Source organism: Acipenser ruthenus, chromosome 10, assembly GCF_902713425.1.
Source record: "Acipenser ruthenus chromosome 10, fAciRut3.2 maternal haplotype, whole genome shotgun sequence".
NCBI lineage: Eukaryota > Metazoa > Chordata > Actinopteri > Acipenseriformes > Acipenseridae > Acipenser > Acipenser ruthenus.
Window position 1 is genome coordinate 42,555,960 of NC_081198.1, and position 21,292 is coordinate 42,577,251.

The 21,292-nt window shown below is 34.5% G+C and overlaps 2 protein-coding genes and 1 pseudogene across 5 annotated transcripts in view; 2 read left to right on the forward strand and 1 right to left on the reverse strand.

The window, feature by feature from the left end:
- On the forward strand, window positions 1–3,903 carry LOC117411906 (pro-glucagon-like). Its single transcript, XM_034019748.3, has 5 exons — window positions 1–54; window positions 222–325; window positions 1,124–1,291; window positions 2,032–2,190; window positions 2,641–3,903. Exons 2-5 carry the CDS (start codon window positions 231–233, stop codon window positions 2,648–2,650), a joined length of 432 nt encoding a protein of 143 aa, XP_033875639.3. The 5' UTR covers window positions 1–54; window positions 222–230; the 3' UTR covers window positions 2,651–3,903.
- Window positions 3,338–9,799, forward strand: LOC117406691 (adenylate cyclase type 10-like; annotated as a pseudogene).
- A 1,993-nt stretch (window positions 9,800–11,792) lies between these two features.
- The window catches only part of LOC117406813 (sodium-driven chloride bicarbonate exchanger-like), a 56,947-nt gene continuing 47,447 nt past the window's right edge, over window positions 11,793–21,292 (reverse strand). For 3 of the 4 annotated variants that reach the window (XM_059032311.1, XM_034011163.3, XM_059032312.1), the window contains 7 exons: window positions 20,740–20,991; window positions 19,988–20,056; window positions 19,579–19,752; window positions 19,335–19,457; window positions 19,030–19,097; window positions 18,596–18,706; window positions 11,793–14,222 (listed from right to left, as the gene is read on the reverse strand). In XM_059032311.1, coding sequence (XP_058888294.1) covers window positions 14,144–14,222; window positions 18,596–18,706; window positions 19,030–19,097; window positions 19,335–19,457; window positions 19,579–19,752; window positions 19,988–20,056; window positions 20,740–20,991 — 876 coding nt within the window. In that variant the 3' untranslated portion in view covers window positions 11,793–14,143. Of the gene's footprint in view, window positions 14,223–15,980; window positions 16,020–18,595; window positions 18,707–19,029; window positions 19,098–19,334; window positions 19,458–19,578; window positions 19,753–19,987; window positions 20,057–20,739; window positions 20,992–21,292 lie in introns of all 4 variants that reach the window. The other variant, XM_059032313.1, reaches the window with a different exon arrangement.

The following is a 21,292-nucleotide window of genomic DNA, read 5'->3' on the forward strand; positions in this document are numbered from 1 at the left end:
CTCCAGAAGTCTGACAAAATTTAAGCGACAGAAAAGTCTTCCTTCTTTTTACAGGTAAGCAAAACTGAAAACGTTATTCTTCATTAACACCGCTTTGTTATAGTATTGTTAATATAATAGGAAACCTAAACAAAATACATTTAAAGTGTTATTTGTATATATATTAATGCTAAATGAACAGCCACACTAATACATGGATGTTTTGATTTTGTCTTTGACAGGAAAACACAATGAAAGGAATTCACTCTCTGGCTGGACTGCTGCTGTTGATTATCGTTCAAGGTAGCTGGCAGATCCCTCTTCAAGAAAGGGAGGATAAGTCTAGGTAATGCCTGTTGAACACTGTCTTTCTTGAAAAAAAGAACATTTGTTCAATTGAATTATAGTTTTACATTTTTGCTTTCATAGTTATATAGCTTGACTGCTATTTGACTGATTTTAAACAACTACCATCTCCTGATTCAACAAAATAACTGAAATATATAGACTTCTAGCATTTTCAATGACCAAACTCAACAATAATTATGTATTGGACTATTTTGCTGAAATGTACACTTGGAACGGAGAGAACATTTTTAGCCTTGCATAATCCAAATGATAAAAATTTAAAAATGTGAATTTACATACACTGCTGTCTATCAGTCAGTCTTCAGGAAGTAATGAATTATCTTTCACAATTCAACAAAAATGTTTTTGAATAAGTTACATACATGGATTTTAATGTAGAGTTTGTTTAGTTTTTTAAAAAAAAATATATATATCATTGCATCAGCAAAAGAAAAGCAAAAATAGTATTTATCTTTTGCAATAAAATACAACAACATTATGAAGCAAAGATATATAATATTAGATATGTCACAATTTAAAAAAATCTGTATTTAGATGTTTTGTATTCCTTAATGAAAATGTTTTTGTAGTGAGGTTACAGCACCTGCATCTTTAAAAAAACTATTTATTTTTTTATGAATTCAATATTACAGTTCTAGCATTTACAATGGCCAAACTCAACAAAAATAAAACTTTAAACACCATTCTGTCACTAAGTTTCAACAACTACAAATACAAATACTAACCTGACAAAAAAATATCATTTTTCATATATTATACCATATACCTTTTCTAGGTTATTGATAATTACAGAAATTGAACCAAGTGATGAAGCCAGAGAGCTATCACATGTCAAACGTCACTCACAAGGCATGTTCACCAATGATTACAGCAAATATTTGGAAGAAAAGAGTGCTAAAGAGTTTGTGGAGTGGTTAAAGAATGGCAAATCTAAAAGGAGTGGGTAAGTGTTGATATTTACCATTTGTGGGTAAGAATTTTTATCAGAAGTTACAATAGCCCAGATGTGCTGTGTCAAACTTAAAAAAAAAAGAAAAATGGATTTCAAATCTTAGGTTATGCTCTACAACATGTGTTTTCATCACTTATAGCAAGTGTTACAGTGGGTAAGTGATGAAAATCAAGATTGAAAAGAAACACAGGATGCAAAGAACACAGACATGACCTTGAGCAAGTCACTTAACCTCCAGCTGATGCATAGTTCACACACCCTAGTCTCTGTAAGTCACCTTGGATAAAGGTGTCTGCTAAATAATCAAATAATACTATTACTTTATAATATGTCTAATGGATTGATATTAATTGTGCTATATACATGGCCTACCATTAAAACGGAACAAGAAAACTAGGTGACATTTTCTTCTTTGAAAAATAAACCTTTATTAATTATTGACTAAAACTGTCAGGGTAAGTTCATACTATCTTGAGTTATAAAATATTGCAAGTAGGTGACTTAGCATAAGCTGACATAGTGGGGCACATCTAAAGAAATGTGTCAGGCCAGACACAGTCACAGGTCGTACAAGCTCAGATCTTAAGCCACCATACACTGGCCATAGCCTGAACTGGTTGGCTAGTCTATGCTCCAACAACAAACAAACAGACAAACATTAATGAGAATGATTCTTAAATCTACCATGCAAGTGTTGAAGACATTTAACAAAAAAAAACCTTTCCTGACAGAATGACAGAAGAGGAACTAACCGATGAGCCTGGAGAGCTGACAAACGTGAAACGTCACTCTCAAGGGATGTTCACCAATGACTTCAGTAAATACTTGGAGGAAGAACATGCTAAAGAGTTTGTAGAATGGTTGAAGAATGGTAAATCTAAAAGGAGTGGGTAAGTGATAAACATATGAATTTCTTACCTTATATCTAATAAAATTGCCAAGAAAAACAGGTAAAGAACATAGACAACATGTAGAGCAGTTATGTAATAAATCAAGCTAATGGATTAAAGGTCTATCGTTAATATATGTTACAACCAAACAAGACACGATTCTTTTGAATGTTTGAAGAAAAAACATCAATGAAAGGTGGTTTAAATGGATGCTTCACCAATGACATGGCTACAGTCTAAACAGCATTGCTGCTCAAGACATCCTAAACTTGAACAATAGACTTAGAAGTGAGTCAGACTGTGGTAAATGTACATATTACAAAACCATATTGCAGCTTCTAAGTCAGACTACCACATCATTAAAGCATTTTCAATCCTAATAGACATTAACCTACCTAGTAAGATTTGTTGTGCGATTTATTCTGATTTCTTTTTTTTTTTCTTTTTCAGCAGACCATAGTGAGTCCATGAATGAAGATATGCCACTGTTGAAAATGTTTCATACAACAGCTGGAAAACCTTCAAAATGTGTGATTAATGACATCATCATTCTATAGTATAGAAGTTACTTGTATACATTTAAATTAATAAACACAATCAGTAAATAGTCCGGTTATTACACAAGACTGATGTAAATGAATATATGAAATACTCAAAGTCATGATATTCAAAATATTTTGTTCTTTTTTGCATTTCCTTTACTAAAACAATCCAACTGATAATAAAACAAATACTCAGTTATTAAAATATATCAACCTCTGGTGTTCAGACAAAATGGTATTGTTTCATAAATACGAACTTCACCCATAATACCTATTTACTATTTGCTGCAGAGTTACCCATAATGATGAATGAAGTAAAACATTGTATAAGAAACAGCAACTAAAAGTGCCCCCAATTAAACACTTCAAATGCATGGAATACTATGGGTGTCAAAAAAATATTACGGTGATGCCTGCATCTGTAAATAAGCCTGTGGTGCATTATGAAGGGCTATCTTATTATAGCATTACTGATAAAGTCTACTTACTTTGGGATATTACAATTTTTTTTCTAAATGTATCCACATTGACTTAATTACATTACCCATACCAATCTTTGACAAAGGTCAACTGCACATGATAATAGGTTAGTAGGCAATAGGACCATGCAGTCAGATCAAGTGAAGTCTTGAACTTCTTTAATCTGATGAAAGTTTTGATGTTTTCTGAAAAGTACAATGATGTTACCATAATAGAAAAGAACAACCAGCAATGCAGGGGTGGAGTAGTCAGACAGTAAATTGTTTCTTATTTGTCCACCTGTATGTCTTACATTTGTGCAAATCACTTCAAAACCATAAATTATGATGAAACTTGGCATAAGTTATTGTGAGCAGCAGATTGTGGGGATATATGGAGGTGGCCCTCTGTCTGTACAATCATTGATCTATCTGTATGTCACACTTACACTTACATAATTAGGGTTACACCACATACTGTTATATATGAATCATTCTTTTCAATTGAGACATATTTGGAGTCACTTGGAATGCCTCTACAACACAAACCTAGTAAAAATTGTAATTTTAGAAATCCAATAAAACGAAATATACACATTGTTTTTTTCCCTTTTTAATCAAATTATTATATTTTTAGTTTCTGTGAGGATGACTTCAAAATTGTTTCTGAACTTGAGAAAAATCTACGAGAATTTGTAATGAAAACTATTTTGCAAAAGGTATGAAAACTAAAATAAACCCATGTTGTCTTAATTATATTGTAGGTATTATTCAAACCTGAGAAAATGTGACATTTCTTACATCCACTAGGAGCAAAGTGTTTCAGGGGAACAGATTAAAGGTTACACTCCAGTACCTGATGTGTTGAGTTTACACTTGATTCTGAATTCTATTGATGCGAAAGCGGTGCTCTATAAACTTTAAAAATAAAGTCTCCAGACTGGAATAAATTCAATAGAACCAAGAACACCACATTAGTTAAGGTGACCCTTATTTTCCATGAACCAAAGGAACACACCCCATGGTTAGTGCAAAAGCAGCCCTCCATTTTAGGTTGACCTGTGCATGTTTTAATAGAGCATTATCACAGAATACTGTATAGAGATAAATAAAGTGACAATCTGCTCTTCTTATGAGAAGTATTTAGTATATCTTTCACATAACATGTATGTATTGGTATTTTTTGCAAGGTTATTGCATTTGAGATAGCAATGTCAGACATTAAGCAGCAATTCTATACAGTACAAACCCTACTGGCAATTGTACTGTCTGGGCAGAACTGCAAGAGTTATGCTGAACGTGAGAGGTTATTGCTTAGCAAGATTACAGACCCAAAACAGCAAGATAATATGTGCCTCTTAAATGATCTTCTTGTTAAGGTAATAGTTATTTAAAAAATAAACTTTTTTTTTTTAATTTCCTAAAAATCATGAGCATGCATTTATTGGTAGTAAAATAATTCATTAACACGTATGTTAACATGATATCACTATCAAAAGTACAGCTATGGCCAAAAGTTTTGCATCACCCTATAGAATTAACTAATTCTGCTTCATAAAGTTGAATGAAACCTGATAAATAATGTCACACTAACATATTGATTTACATACATATTTGTAGTTTCCATATACTTAACGAAGAACTGTCAAAAAATTGAAAAATTTGACATTTTCAAATCTAATATGAAATACTGTACTACTATTAGGTTTCCGGTACACTTTTGCGATATCATTTTGTAGTTGTACAGTATTTTCCATGAGACACATTTAAAGGAGCCTGTAATACCATATTATACTTTTACATGTTGTTTGTAACTTTTCTTAAAGGGATCAAAAATATTGTCATTAATAATCATGTTTATTTCCCAAAGTTTCCAGTTTCCAAAAAAAAGTGTCTCTTTTGGACAATAAAACTAAAATACAGGAAATGAAGACTTTCTTTATTGTATTTCTCTGTATTATTCTTTCTGCCTAGATCATTATTTATCAGGCTTACTAACTAATGTTCTTTTCCATCTACTGAAATCTAAATATCTGAAGTGAGGCGGTAAAAAATGACTAGTAGGATTGTACAGCTTTATATTCTCTGAAACTGTGATTTTATATAGAGAGTTTACATTAACATATTCACACCTTTCAGTCTCAGTGTATAACAAATGTGTGAAATACACGCCTTTCCATGTGGATTAGTGTTTTGAATTTTATGGTATAGTATTCTTCATAACTTTCTTTCCAGTAAATAGAATCTGCTTGTCTACCAGCACACTAATTGGACTATATGAATAAGTGTAGAATATTTGGGTGCTGAAAGTCACAACTGATTCATGTATTACCATACAGATTGATTTTTTGTTCTTTACCTACAGGCACTTGAAGTTGAGGCATGCTTATTTGTTTTTGATCAAGCACGCTACATTGACTTTTCGCCATGGATGCTTATTATAGAATTGTGTGACAAAAAAAACCATCAACTTTTATGATTATGGCACTTCGCCACTTTAACCTTCAGAATCCACCCTTTCCAGCTGCTGCCAAAGTGATGAGAAATCCCAAGACATTATATGTGAAGCAGTCAGGACTGGAGCCATCTGTAATAGCACAGTTAGCTTGCCAAATATTTTGAGTTATTAGAATTCCTAGGGAGATGGAACTGTAAGTATATGATTCTTGATTTGCATCCATAACTAACACTAACTAATGACAGAGCTGGTTACTGTACTGTATATGGATTTGTTTATGCATAATACATTTTGATTTTTTTAGATTGTTGGTGTAACGAAGTCATGGTGTGCCCTATTATAGTGAAGAGTTATTAAAGAGCCTTTATTTAAGCAAGATGATTATGTTGGCACAAGTGGACGAAGAAGATGAAGAAGATGTTGATATTCATTGAAAACCCCAAAGCAAGTCAAATCTGGAAAATGGAAGCTGGGAAGCAATGTAATCAATTTTACTTTATTACATTTTATATAAATACTTACATACTCAAGGGTAACATTTATCATTTGAGCATTAACATTTTTTCCCTTGAAATGTTTTCATAGGCTGTCCTAAACCAGAGCCACTAAGGACTCGTATGATCAAATCACTGGATATGTCTTCATTAGAGTGCAAGAGGATCAAAAATATGTGTGCTTCATTGGAGAAGCAGTGAAGTTGCATGAAATCCAAATTCCACTCACGTTAAAAGGAATGTGTTATTATTTCTAATTTTACAAAATATATTTGATTAGTATTTTCCATTTTAAGCACTGGTACTGTACTATATATTGAAAGTTATTTAGCATCAGGCAAACTGATACCATGTTTTATAAAACAAATTGATAAAGTAGATGTAACTTTATGGTTGACATGTTGTTGTTTTTTTACAGGTATGGCTCAGCTTGATCATATGCAACCTGCAGAGCAAATGATAGTTAAGTTTGCTTCCTTAATTGGGTACACTGGATTCGCTTTTCAAATCGCATACTTTTGAATGTGCCTCCAGACGTAAAGAAACTTGGCACCTCTTTATAATGGAGGAAAAACATGAAAACACCCTGCAGTGCTTCTTTGCAACAACTCAACATGAGAGCATAAAACTGGATGATATTGGTAAAACTTATAATACATTAAATATTGTATCAAAGCAGTATAACACATTTTGACGCACATTTCTTATCGTTTAGGTAAAAATTAGTAAAAGCTTGTTTTTTACAAGTATACTTAGCATAGTACAGTAGATGATGATGATGATGATGATGATGATGATGATGATGGTGATGATTCATTTGTTTCACCTAGTGTCAGAAGTACCTGACAAGGCAACAAGTAAAAATCAAACAGTCTAGAAGTGCAAGATTATGAGATTCTGCTCATCCCTTGCAATGGAAACTGCCTATGAGTTGTGGCTTAAGGATCAAAGTAAGGCTATTCATTTGAAGTGTGCCACATAGCTACTGAACCAGGTATGAAAGTCCTAGAGAATAATTCTGATACTGTAAACAACCAACTGGAAAATGTTGTAGATATATTTGGTAAGCAATATTTACTCCTAACAAAAATAATTAAGGGCAGCCATCTTAAATTTTTGGTACAATAAATCCACTACTGTTGATTATAGTGCCCTTTTAGTTTGTTACTGATTTTTTTTTATTTTTTACTTGAATTGACCATTTTGGTCAATTCAATCTGTTGATCTAACTAAATAAACGATATACAGTATTTTGTGTCAGTATTTAACTAATACATTGTAGGTGTCAAAATAATTCAATCAGTTTACTATGATAATATAATATATTTTAGCAATTTTTATAGTATTAGAAATCATGTGAAAAAGTGTATTTCCTATACAGTCAGATATATTTGCTTTATGAACATCGGCCTCTTGTTTTATACAGTGAAAAAAGAAGCCTATACAAACAACACAAGCTTTACAAATGCTAAAAGATGCCTAGCCAGTACAGGGTTTTTGCAAATAAGTCAGCATTTATTTTCTCTGCAGGAAGTTCATCACGTCCTTATGGGAAATCCAGAACTAGAATCAATAAAGTTGCCCCTATCGACGATAGTCGGTAGGTAAATACTGAAAACATATTTAACCAGTTTATGTTTAATGGCTGGATTGTAAGACCATCCACTGTGCCAATTCTGATGAAATGGAAAATAGGGGGTTAGATTTATAAAGCCTTACAAAGCCTACTAATACCAGCATAGCCCCTGTGTTAGTACAATTACAGGCACCCTCAGTGATTGATTATATGTACATTTGCAGAAAGTCTTAGCTCAGCTTTACACAATAAAAGTGATGTGTGGATTTATTTATAGTACATTTTTCCCCCAGTTTTGAAGGCAGCTTCCTGGTAAAGCTAGATGACACTTTGGTAGTGAGTGAACAAGTTGTAGAAAGTGCAAATGCGTTTTATGGTCCAACATTGTATGGGGGTGGGTGATGTACCAAAGACTTTCTACTTCCTGCTTGAAACTGCTGCTGCTGCTGCTACAATTCTACACAATAACTTAAAGGTATGTTTTGGCCTTCATGATGTAACCTATTTTGAAGGGATTTTTTACATGGCTATTACTTGTGAAGAACTTTCTTTCTTCCAGGCCTTGTCATATCTAAATGAAGCAACAATCATTCTGGATTTAAGAGCTGGGAAACCTCCACTTGAAACAGCTGAGACAAAGGGCAAAGTAAAAATCAGCAGCTTTGAGAAGCCATGTACATTTCGCCTTAGAGGGATTTGATCAAATATAAATCTAAATTGTTATTTAATGCAACCCCAGATTATTTTTGTTAACATTGGGCACTATTTTAATTATCTAAACTAAGATGAGAGAAAGAATCCATACTGTTATCACATGGAGGGTATCATTTAATAGAGGTTGTGTTTTATTGTAACTGACAGTTTGATGAAATGTTATCATACAGTTTACTGTAATTGTGCCAAGTAGATAATGATCAGTTATGATATGATAAAATATTTTAATTCATTATCTTACTGTGATCATTACAAAACGTAAACACGTGTTTGGCAAATGTAGATTGCATTCTTGCAGGTTTTTATCACAACATAGTATGTGTTTTGTATTATCCATTTGGTAAATTAAATTATATTTAAACATAGGGTATTTGTGTGTGATTTTTTTATTTATTTTTTTCTCATGAATGTCCCTCACTTGATAGTCTTATGTTCAATAAAGCTGAAGCCAAATGTAATTTCCAATCCTGTTTTATGTTCAGTTATTTTAAAGGTGCTGTTTAACACAGACCAAATAAAAGAAGCCCAAGATATGTTTAGAATAGCTTTGAAGCTGTTGTAAAGAAGACTTCCAATGAACATAATTGAAGTGTTAGTAAAATACATGGTTGAGAAGCAAAATGCTCTTTGCATGCGTCAAAGAAAACGGTTCTGATGTAGGAAATCAAGTTTTTCATGTCTTTATTATAATATAATTTTAGTTATATTTTAAATGATATGTTTTTTGACTCCTACTCTTTTTTGTTACAAATTGTCCAAGGTATTCTGCAGTAAATGCATAATGGGGCAAATCATTGAAGCTGTTGGGAGGGCGTTGGTTTATTTAAATAAGACATCATTGCATTTTGTTTAATGATAGAGCATCCAGTGCTTTATCCTGCTGGAAACACTTTCATGTACTACTTTTGGAGACTATGCCCTGCTTGCTTGACTTAAAAAAAAAAAAAGAAAAATATATATATATATATATACACACAGTACATACTGTAAGCAGGTAAAAATAAAGAAACACAACCTCTTTTCAATCAACATAGAATAGACATGATACAATTAATATACTATGGATTTAGATAAATGCAGTTGAAGGACTTTTTAGCGTTTTTACCTTTAGTGGAAGACAAAACCTAGATAACGTAAATTCAAGAAAGGAGTACAAGGTAACAACGTTTTAAACTGTGTTGCTCCGTTATCTCTGCTCTTTTTATTACAGGGAGAAAAGATTAGCCTTTTTGCATCAACAGATCTGTTGTCTTTCCTACATGTGGCAAATATACTGCATGAATAGATCACCAGGGCACAGAAGGACCTCCTCCCTTGTTATTCTGATGGAAGTGAACACCACAAAACCACTGTTTGGGTCAGAATAAGGTTTGTAAAATGTAAACAATTGAAAAACAATTTTACTTCCTTTTAACACAATTTTAATATTTATTACCAGTGTCATTTATATGAATATGGAACTAAATTGAGCAATCTGTGAATATACTATAGAGGATAGTATGGAGATGTATTGTGGTTGTTTTAAATATGAGGATGACAGAACAGGCAAAAAGGTTGTTTTACAGCCACCTCATGAATGAAATAAATACAGCTCCCGATGTACATTCCAGTAATATTCTGTTGAGAACAATTACAACATGTGAAAAATGAAAATATGTTTAAACAAGCTCTGCATGTCCTCAGTATCAGAACAGTGCCATTCAGTCTTTCTGTTGTTCTCTACTCTGTAAGAATCGTGGATCAGGCTCCATCATCTGTTTACTCTATTAATGGACATGTCAAGCTTTTAGAGTGTTATGTTCTGGTGTTCAGGAAGGCTCTGGTTGAGAAGAACAACCACACTGGGGATTTACAATAGGACACAAAAGGTGATTACTGAAGTGAATCATGGCATCTTCTTCACTACTTGGGCTTTATTTTCTTGATCAGTTTGTCACATGTATTTTGTAGAACGTTGTATGTGTTTTGAGACAGTTAGTTATTTGAATTCCTTTTTTCCCTCAGATATGCAACCTTCTTGCAATATGATCCCAGGTTTCTTCATCATAAAGCGTACATGAACGTATTATCCAGGCAGCAAGGTAGTGAAATCTTTTCTGCAAAAGGCTCACAGCAACAAGTTAGAGAAGTGTTGGATTGGATTGGATTGGATTGGTCAAAAAAAGTGTCATTGCAGTAAATGGGCATGCATTATGCATGCTGGTAGCTTTCATACAGTGGCATTTACCTCCCAGGGTACACTATGTGCCAAAAAGTGATGATTTTCTATAAATGTACATGTTAAGCTGGGTGTCTCTTGGGGGTATATAATATGTTACAAGTTTTTAGACCTATATGAGTTGCTTTATACACAATCTATCTTTATAGTAAGTGGTGTTGTGAAACATCTGTCCATTGTGAGTTTAAAAAGAGTGTTGAAAACCATTGAAACAGCATCTAAACATTTCCCAACTCGCAGGAAGTGGCTGTTGGCGTTATGTTTATCCATTCTGTTTTTGGATTTGTATGGATGCCAGATCCAAAATGAGAATTAAAGAAAAATGCCCTCTGTAGTGCTGAGTTATTAAACGCTAGAACTTTATACACTTGTGTGTGTGTGTGTGTGTGTGTGTGTGTGTGTGTATGTGTGTGTGTGTGTGTGTGTGTGCACTGAACCGTTGACTCTCCGGTTAATTTTATTTACCTGCAGTAGTGCAGTTGTATAGCCCCTGGATTGATAAATACACAGCATTTAAAACTAATTTTCATTTATTTTTAGGATTCACAGTTTGGAACGACCTAACCACCTGCAGACCAATGGTTGTAAATCTGCTGTATAAATCAAAATACCTTCTGCCTGGCTTCAGAGATTCTTACAATGCATGTTAAGGATTAAGGCTGGCCAATCCCCTTTCTAAGAACAATGAGCACTGAGACATAGTTTGGACCTTTGTTTCCAAATATATATATATATATATATATATATATATATATATATATATATATATATACATATATATATTAATTGCACTGGCTATTAAGGTTTATAACCATAATACAAAGTAGCATTGCAATACAAGACATACACAATACATGTCTTGCTTTTGGGGGGGTGATTTTTTTCTTTTTCTTCCCCTAATAATGATCACACACATAATGGAAATGCCACTTGGTCTTTTGTCACCCAGGGCTGCACAGGTAACTTTTGAGGTGCATAGTGTAGGTATTAAGGATACAAACCACACACACACACATATAGCAGTACAGCATTGGCAGATCTATACATCCTGACCACAGTGATTTATAATGTCCCTAATCATAAGATAATAGCCTTATTCTACCAGTAATTGTACACATTTAAGTCATAAATTGAAAAAAAACAACGTTTAAAGAATTTATTTTTGTTAACATTTACACATTATTCAAAACTTTAGTAATAAATTACATTATGCAGTGGTAATATTGTAAAACAATAGATTAACTATAATACTATATTTCCGTATTGCATACTGCGATGTTTCTTTTTAAAAAACTAAAACTGATTAACATAAAATGCACATGAGCTAACAATGAGTTACTAACTAGAAGTATAACGCTCATGTTAATTTGTTCAACAAAAATGCAACACATTACTTCAGACTTTTACGACAATGGTTAATTTGAATTATATAAGATATTGAGTCATAGTTATGATAACATTTAATACATATAAAAGCTTTGTTCAGGAAAAAAATATATATAGGCATAATCTAATTCCCAGAAATAAAACCTCTGATAACATTACCATTCAGTGTAAAAAAATATAGAAATGTACTGCATCCTTAGTGCATATTTGTCTGTTCCACTAAACCCTATGGGCTAGATTCTGAAAGATCTTTTATTTTTTCAGAACTCTGACATTTGTAATTAATCTATGTTTCTTTATCATTTTACAACGGTTGTTTTTCCTTTCAGAAAAAAAATGTTGTAATAACAATCTAGAGGAAAAAGCTAAGTAAAACGTTACTATTGCATCTTTATACATAGAGATATTTAACCCTTGTTCCTGTAACAAAGACAGTGGTATTCTTTACTGTAGCTAGCAGCCTTTATTTTTTATGTGTTTACATGTTTTTGTAAGATAAGAATTTTATTTTAAGACAAAAATAAAAATACTGAACAAATCTGTTTTTTGTTGCTGCCATTGTTTTTCCTTCGAGACAGTTTAATGAGCAGTATTACGCTGTGACTCTGTTTGAATTAGTGATCCAAAACATGACAAGAAGAGAAACTGAACGTAAGAGAGCAGGTGGGTGACATACGTTTGGCTGGCACTAAAGTTGCCACACTTGTTGTTAGTTGGTCAAAATAACGTTTTAGCTGGGAAAATAGAAGTTTACTCAATACATTTAACAAAATACAGAGCAATCCTTAGCATTTAATTAGTACATCTAAGTTAAAGTTTTTTTTCTTGTGGTCATAATTAATATTTATTTGCATATTTTACAGATTTACTGAAGCTGTTTCAAAATTACAATTGGAGACTAGTAATAATGAATAATGAGTTCAGTGTCTGACAGTTAATTGTCCTGTTAAATGTGTGAAAACATACTGTATAAGCATACTGTACAACTAAAGAAGCAAAATTTGCAAGGACACTTAAGTCTATTCTAGTAGGCAGATTACCGCTCACAAAACACACTAATTTACCCCAAAGATATTAATTTCATACTCTTCAATAAAAATTTACCCCAAACATGTACTCTATATTATTATATTATTCAACACATACTTTGTTTTTTTACAACTACGAACTTAATTGAATTAGACCCATTGTTGTGTGCTGCACAGGCATTTAAAAACAAGACTAATTAATATCGAAATACTATTGCTGAAAATGTACAACCGCAGAGCAATATGCGGTTTATGTTACTATGAAGCGTGGTGTGTTCAGTGATATAAGCTGTTACACATATAACTAGCCACACATGAAGCTAAGCTAAACTATTAAAGTTGGAACAAGAAAGACATTACAGTCAAGCATGTGAGATGGTGTGTAGTATTTTTAATTTTAATTGAGTATCACATATTAGTAAATGTCAATAGAAGTTCTGTGTACCTTTTAGTTTTAAAAAATGTTTAACCAACAATACTTAACCTGTGTGCAGTACAAGGTTAATATCACAAGTGGGCAACACTTTTATGGTATTTGATAGTACATTTCATTTATAGGATTGCAACTTTAATTTAGTGTATTCTATGTCAATTTTCTTGTTAAATTATGAAATATGTCATCTAATATAACTGAAAATCAAACTTGATTCACAATATATGAGAATGGTCGGTATTGCATGGTCTTTAGGAAAATGTATATATATAAAACATACAACTTTGTTTAAAAGTAACACAAATTAAATCACACTGTTTTTAAGCAACAGTTAACTAGTAGAATTAATCATTCCAAATGATTATCAGAAAACATCTTTTCTTTTATCAGCAGATATGATTCTTTTAAATTGCTGGTATAATTTTACATTAACAGACACCAAAAAATTACACTTATTTTAGCGGTGACTGTATGTTTTCTAAAAAAACATACAGGTACATTTTTAGATATATTCAAATATAACTTTTCATAATTTACCTACAGACTTACGTGACAAAATATACACACCGTAATGAGGTCTACCCCACTATATAACTGGCACACCGTTGTCTTTCATGTGAAAAAAGCAATGTAACTGAGGAATAGGTTACAGACATGTCTCCCTGTCAATGCCTTTCCCTGAGTCTGCTTTCTTCTCCAGTCTTCTTTCACTACTACAGTTAAAGCTAGAAAAGAACAGAAGTATTCATTGATACAATGTAAGAACACTTTCCCTTTTATATACTGAGTTATAAGATACCTTTCAACTAGCCAAGATTTTGTTGGAAGTTCAAAACCATCTATGTTGTATGTTCTAAAAGGATTGCTTTTGTAAAAAAAAAAAAAAAAGTTTCTTGTAAAGAAGCAATATTGATAACTTATAATTCATTAGTGATATTTAAGATATGTCTCCCTTATTTATTGTTCAGACAGTTGAGAGGTATGATGGGGGGACCTTAGACAATGTCTATGAAAAAGCAGTTCTGTTTTTTACCTACCTCACCCTCAAAAATGAAGGGTTTCACACCAAAATCAATGCTCAATGATACATACTTTCATATTGATAGCAAAATAGATGTCATCTTACAGAACTGAATCTTCAACTAGCATTGCTGAGGCATACAGGAATAGCATGCTAATGAACTGCAAGTAAGAATCAAGAAAAGAAAGAACATCATGCACAGATGAGTATTTAGGGGTTATCAGAAAATGACCGACACTACCTGTCACCTGCCTTTTATTTATGAAGTTTTATGTGCATGCTTTATTAGCTGCACAAAGTGAAGTTACAATATATACAGAACGAACACAAATTATGGAAACAAATGATTTACATCAAGACTACTGTAGGGGTGGAGATTGTATTGCCTATTTTTCCTCACTCAGACCCCTTTCGTACTAAATGCCTTGGTATCCCTAAATAGATAACCGTCTCCTCTTTAAAAACATGCAAAATATTTTAATAAGCAGTTCATCTCACACGTAGAATCATACTCCTAAAATGTTCTCCTCTTTCTTGGTAAGCACTAAAACTGAGCATGGAGGGGTTTCACTCAGATTACTTGCTCACTAAATATATTGGTATCCCTGAATAGAAAAACGTCTCCTCTTTAAACTTGTGACACAGATTGTTCATTAAAGTTCTTAGCATATTTTTTAGACGTTTTTCTATTTACTGCTTTCCTAGACAAGGAGAACATTTCGGAATATTTGGGCAGCAGTGTGGAGTAGTGGTTAGGGCTCTGGACTTTTGACTGGAGGGTTGTGGGTTCAATCCCTGGTGGGGGACACTGCTGTTGTACCCTTGAGCAAGGTACTTTACCTTGATTGCTCCAGTAAAAACCCAACTGTATAAATGGGTAATTGTATGTGTAAATAATGTAATTGTATGTAAAAATAATGCAATATCTTGTAACAATTGTAAGTCGCCCTGGATAAGGGCATCTGCTAAGAAATAAATAATAATCATTGTACTTGTGGGATGTCTTGGTCATATTCTGAATGTTTTTAAAGAGGAGACAATTATCTAGTCAGGGATACCAAGATATTTAGTCAGTCCCAGTGAAGAAAATCATTAGTTGTTTCCATAATTTGTGTCAGTACTGTATGTATTGTTTTCAAACAAAAAAGGGACAAATATTACCCTTTAAAGAATCTGGCAAATATAAACAAACTTGCAATGCTGTATAGCTTGTCTGATACAAAACATATAACAATTTAAAGCAGTGATTTTTTAAAATGTACATTTAATGCATTTAGCATTCTACAGCAACAACTTGAAAACTATTGACAATCAGTATGTCTGTTTTTTTTTTCTTTTTTATTATTAAGGTGGTTTTGTATCATACATAGATACATAGCATTTCATCACGCTACCATATGTTCTTTGGCAGGGCTCTATACTGAACATGAGCAAAAAGACTGCACAGGGAAGAGGCTCTTACCTTTGGGAAATCAGCTTCTATAGAGGTTAGGAAAGGGAGCTTATGATAGAAATGGAATGAAAAATTAATTCAAGAAATGTGTTAATTTCATCCCATCCTTTACAATGAAGGGGAGAACAGTATGCTATGCTTCATCAATGACAAGATAGTTGTGAAATTAGAAAAAATAACATTCACATACATACATTCATCAGAACTATAAAGAGTACCTAATTATCTAATAACCCGTTCAAATTATTTTTTGTAAGCATGCTTAATTAAGGCTCTTAACTAATAAACGTTTAAACCTTAAAATGGTTTGATAACATTTGCACATTTTCAATGAAAATCTTGATTTGCTATTTATAGTCATTGTTATATTTTACTTTGCATAATGTATTCAATTATGGTAGCTTACAATGCATTAAGATACTATAAAAAAAAACTAATTATAAAAAAATATGAAAATAAATGCAAGACACTCATAAAACAGTACTTTGTTGGTTAAAGTTTAGTAAAATACAGTGCTGTTTCAAATTTGTATCTTTCTTAAACGTTTAACCCTTTAGAGCCTTAATTATAATGACATCAGTTAGGTATTATATCCCCTTCGGGCTCAAATGTTTTCTCTGCCTACAGAAAGAACTGCATAGAAATGTGCAATAAATCTAAATGAAATATTCTATGTGGAAGAAATGTAATTTGAATGCTGCACAATTATTTATCGATACACTGAGTTACATAAACTATTCAAAGTCTTTGGACCTTAGCCGTAGCATTTTTTTAATATTCATTTCAATTGCCTGAAATAATTTCACTATAATATAAGTTCCATTATATGAACTATGTGTATTGTACAGTAGGTGTGGTAGCGGCAGATATCCACCAGGTGGTATACAGACAAAAACGACATAATGATTCAACTGATTTTTGTCTTAATGATTAATTTAATACAGCATAATCATGGCTGTCACTAGCTATGAGGACACCGAGGTTGTGTCCTCGGTTGTTTTTTTGCATCATAAATGCTGATGCTCATGTCAAAATTCTGGTAAAGTAGGGGCACCCGAGTGGCGCATCCAGTAAAAGCACTCGCTAGAGTTCAGGATGCGCTCTATAGCCTGGACGTCGCCGGTTCGAGTCCAGGCTATTCCAGAGCCGACCGTGGACGGGCGCTCCGAGGGGGCGGCGCTCAATTGGCCGAGCGTCGCCCGGGGGGAGGGAGGGTTAGGTCGGCCAGGGTGTCCTCGGCTCACCGCGCAGCAACGACCCCTGTAGTCTGGCCGGGCGCCTGCGGGCTTGCCTGCAAGCTGCCCAGAGCTGCGTTGTCCTCTGATGCTGTAGCTCTGAGGCGGCTGCACGGTGAGTTCGCAGTGTGTAAAGAAGCGGGCGGCTGACGGCACACGCTTCGGAGGACAGCGTGTGTTCATCTTCACCCCTCCCGAGTCAGCGCAGGGGTGGTAGCGGTGAGCTGAGCCAAAAAATAATTGGGCATTTCAAATTGGGGAGAAAATAATAAAAACTGATTGGCAACGACTAAATTTAAAAAAAAAATAATAATTCTGGTAAAGTACAAAAGACTCCTTATCTTTCTCTGTTGTGTAACATAGATTTGGAGGCTGAATAGTAAATGCAAGCAGTCATAAATACTGCCAGTTTTAGCTTGAAACCTATGTTTGACATAGGTAGAATGTCAGCTCTGGTTATGGCCTTGAGCATAAAATACCACTGCCAACTACTAATTAAACTTGGTACAGTTGTTCTCTACTATTTGGTTTGTAAACATATTAGTGAATTTAACGGTAAGTATAGAGAAAATGCTATTTTTTAAAATCTCCAATACTTTTTATTACTACTTTATGTATGGAAGAAAATGTGCTGTTAAACAGACCACAATCCAAATTGAGTTTGGAAAGACATTTTCTTCAAAAGTTAAACAGCGGGCTCCCGAGTGGCGCATCCAGTAAAGGCACTCCGTGTGGAGTGCAGGATGTGCCCTATAGTCTGGACGTCGCGAGTCCGAGTCCAGGCTATTCCTTTGCCGACTGAGGACGGGAGCTTCCAGGGGGCGGCGCTCAATTGGCCAAGCGCCGCCCGGGGGGAGGGAGGGTTAGGTCGGCCAGGGTGTCCTCGGCTCACTGCGCACCAGCGACCCCTGTAGTCTGGCCGGGCACCTGCGGGCTTGCCTGTAAGCTGCCCGAGAGCTGCGTTGTCCTCCGACGCTGTAGCTCTTGGGTGGCTGCATGGTGAGTCCGCAGTGTGAAAAAAAGTGGTCAGCTGATGGCACACGCTTCAGAGGACAGTGTGTGCTCGTCTTCGCCCTCCTGAGTCAGAGCAGGGGTGAGCGGTGAGCTGAGCCTAAAAATAATTGGCCATTCCAAATTGGGAGAAAATAATAAAAATAATTGGCAACGACTAAATTAAAAAAAAAAAAAAAAGTTAAACAGCAAGTCTACATCAAATAATAGGTCTTAGTATCTTAAACCGAGTTTCATAACTTTATATATCCATTTAAAAAAATAGCCTTATTATAAAATGCATCAGCTGTATATATTTCCAAATTATACCCTTCACTCAGTCTGGTATTTGTACTGCATAACTTCCAAATAAATGAATGAAATAATCAAATTCAAAACCTTTTGGAGGACACGTCTTTGTTTTTTGTGTTTTCAGTATTCATGGTGAGAGTCTTCCATACTGACGTTTTGTCCATTTCATCGGAAATGTTAACCATTGCAGGATCTTCCCTGAAAACAAAAACATGAAAAATATAGCAATTTTAAAGCAAGTCATTATTTCTACCAAAAAAAACCCCCAAAAGACTATGTACTGTAGTTTACTAGCGATGGGGTTGATTCATTTTGCAGCCCAACAACAATAAGGAGCCAGTGACCTGATCACTATCCTTTCACAACTTTTCTCTGTACAGTTCCACTTTTTATCCAGAACATAAACAAATGCTACACGTACTGTATTTAGAAAAAGTGGCATTTGCTTAATCTCTTGTGTGCATATGACATTCTTATCTACAAATTACTACTATTATACTTTAAAGTACAGCTTGTCTTACTTGTAATTTCCTTCCAATGGCAAGTGGATTATTCCCTCGTCTTCCATTGCCAGCATGCTTTGTTCTTCCTAAACAGAACAGTTAGTCCAACATTATCATAGCTGCCAATTCTGAATCTCGATCACACGCTGCATATACAGTGTGTGATCAAGATTCAAAGGGGTTACTGGATTCCCTTTGAAAGATGAAAAGAAATAACAGACCTGCAGCCTTACTGCTGGCCATAAGATGGCACTATACAAGAGCTGTATGAATTAGAGGTTTTCCTTGGACACATTTATGTATAGTATATGACACAAAATTACCTCTCGTTCTGCATCGTCTAATTTCTTTTTCTTACTCTCTGGCATTAAGTCATCCAGCCAGCTCAGTTCTCGCTTTGTGAAAAAACAGTCCATCAGTTTTCGAATAAACACCAGTGCCAACACCTAGGAGAAAAAAAAAAAAGAAAAAAGTTATTACTGTAAGTCACTTTAAACATACACTGTATAATACATACTGAACTTTTGCTCATTCAGGTTATTTTAGTAATTTATTTAAAATATGTACCATCATTGGAAACACGATTGCAGCCCTTGATGTTTTTATTACCCAAAGCAGGACCAGACAACTGAGCTGGATTATAGTGAAGAGATGGACTTTCCTTAAAGGAACATGCCGCAGGTAGATGAAATCCGGCTGGTGCTTGGCTGGCATCCCAAAGAGTTTCAAACGATCAAAGAACTGTAAAATAATTCACAAGCTGATTTTTTAAAAAAAAGATTAATAGGAAAATAAAGAAGAAAAATAAAGTTCAAATAAAAAAGTTCCTTATTGAAGTGATTTTTTTTTGTTTTACTTGATTATCATACATACATACATACAGCTTTGGTCTTCAGTTGTTATGAATTGTGTTCAACTAAAAATGTTGAAGACGGAAGCAGAGCCAGTATTATCATCACTTAAGATGTGCAGTTACCTGAATGCCTCTTAATGATGATGCTCCCATGTAAAGGAACACTCCATACAGCACAGGCATTGGAATAAACTGGAAAAAAAAGACAGTTCACTATTTATGCTGTGATACACCCATCTGCAGTATATTTAGAACATCTGTCTTGGCTGATGTAATACTTGGAATATCATTTCCCTGTTTTAAGTGCTTTTAGGACAAGTACCACATATCAAGAGGAATCTTGGAAATACCTTTTTTTTAATTTTAAATATCTGTTTCCTGCAGACCATTTTGAACAATTTTACAATGTGCTTTAAGGGATAGTCTTTTTTTCTTGGCTCTCGTTTGAGTGACAACTTTCTTGAAAGTTCGCTAACTTTTCTTTCGATCACTGTAGTTTCAATTCCTGTGCAGCATGTATTAGGATCCCACCAGACCCCACCAAAAACTGCAGCAGGGTTTGTGCAGCAAAGCAGTTTCATGTTTCAGATGGGGTTCTGATACCTGTGGCACAGGTGTTGGCAGGTAAAATGGACTTCAAATAAAGTCTGTAATGCTAAATCTATTAGATGATTTTTCTGTCGTGTTGCTTCCATTCTGGCTGCTGTCGCTATGGACCATTTGTGCCGATTGTCCATCCACACTGTTACAGCATCATAGCTGGCCATGATTTGGAATCCCAGTGAAAGAGAATGGCACAAAGATTCCAATGGTCATATAATTCTGTAGTCTTAAAAGTTGAGAACAACACTGCCAACGACACCAGGATTTCTTACCTTCAGTACTGAGGTCATGAACACAGATGAGCCCATAAGCACAAAGATCATCAACCCAGTGAACCTCTGTTCCCGAATTCCCAGGAATTTGGGTTGCTCCCCTGGGGCTGAACATTCAGATTCCAATTTGAGGCTGTTCACATGGGATATGGAGAGAACAGTGGCAGCCACAAACCAAGGCAATCCCATAATGGAGCACACTCCCAGCATGACTCCCACTATCAGCAAATCAAGGTGGTACCCACAGCCTTTCTGTTAAAAAAGAAACATGTTTTTCACTTGTCCCTTTTGAGATGCACTACCTCAGAGGGTTTTGGGGACAGCTGTCAAACACTACCCTGTTGCAGCACCCCCATACTGTGCAGTGTGGAGTAGTGGTTAGGGCTCTGACTCATGACCGGAGGGTCGTGGTTTCAATCCCAGGTGGGGCACACTGCTGCTGTACCTAGATTGCTCCAGTAAAAACCCAACTGTATAAATGGGTAATTGTATGTAAACATAATGTAACAATTGGAAGTTGCCCTGGATAAGGGCATCAGCTAAGAAATAAATA

What these genes read in the sequence shown, in the direction of transcription:
- LOC117411906 (XM_034019748.3), top strand. Translation starts at nt 231, where the DNA reads ATGAAAGGAATTCACTCTCTGGCTGGACTGCTGCTGTTGATTATCGTT. An exon ending in GAAAGGGAGGATAAGTCTAG is followed by an intron (nt 326 to 1,123) that starts GTAATGCCTGTT and finishes TACCTTTTCTAG; the next exon opens with GTTATTGATAATTACAGAAA. An exon ending in GGCAAATCTAAAAGGAGTGG is followed by an intron (nt 1,292 to 2,031) that starts GTAAGTGTTGAT and finishes CTTTCCTGACAG; the next exon opens with AATGACAGAAGAGGAACTAA.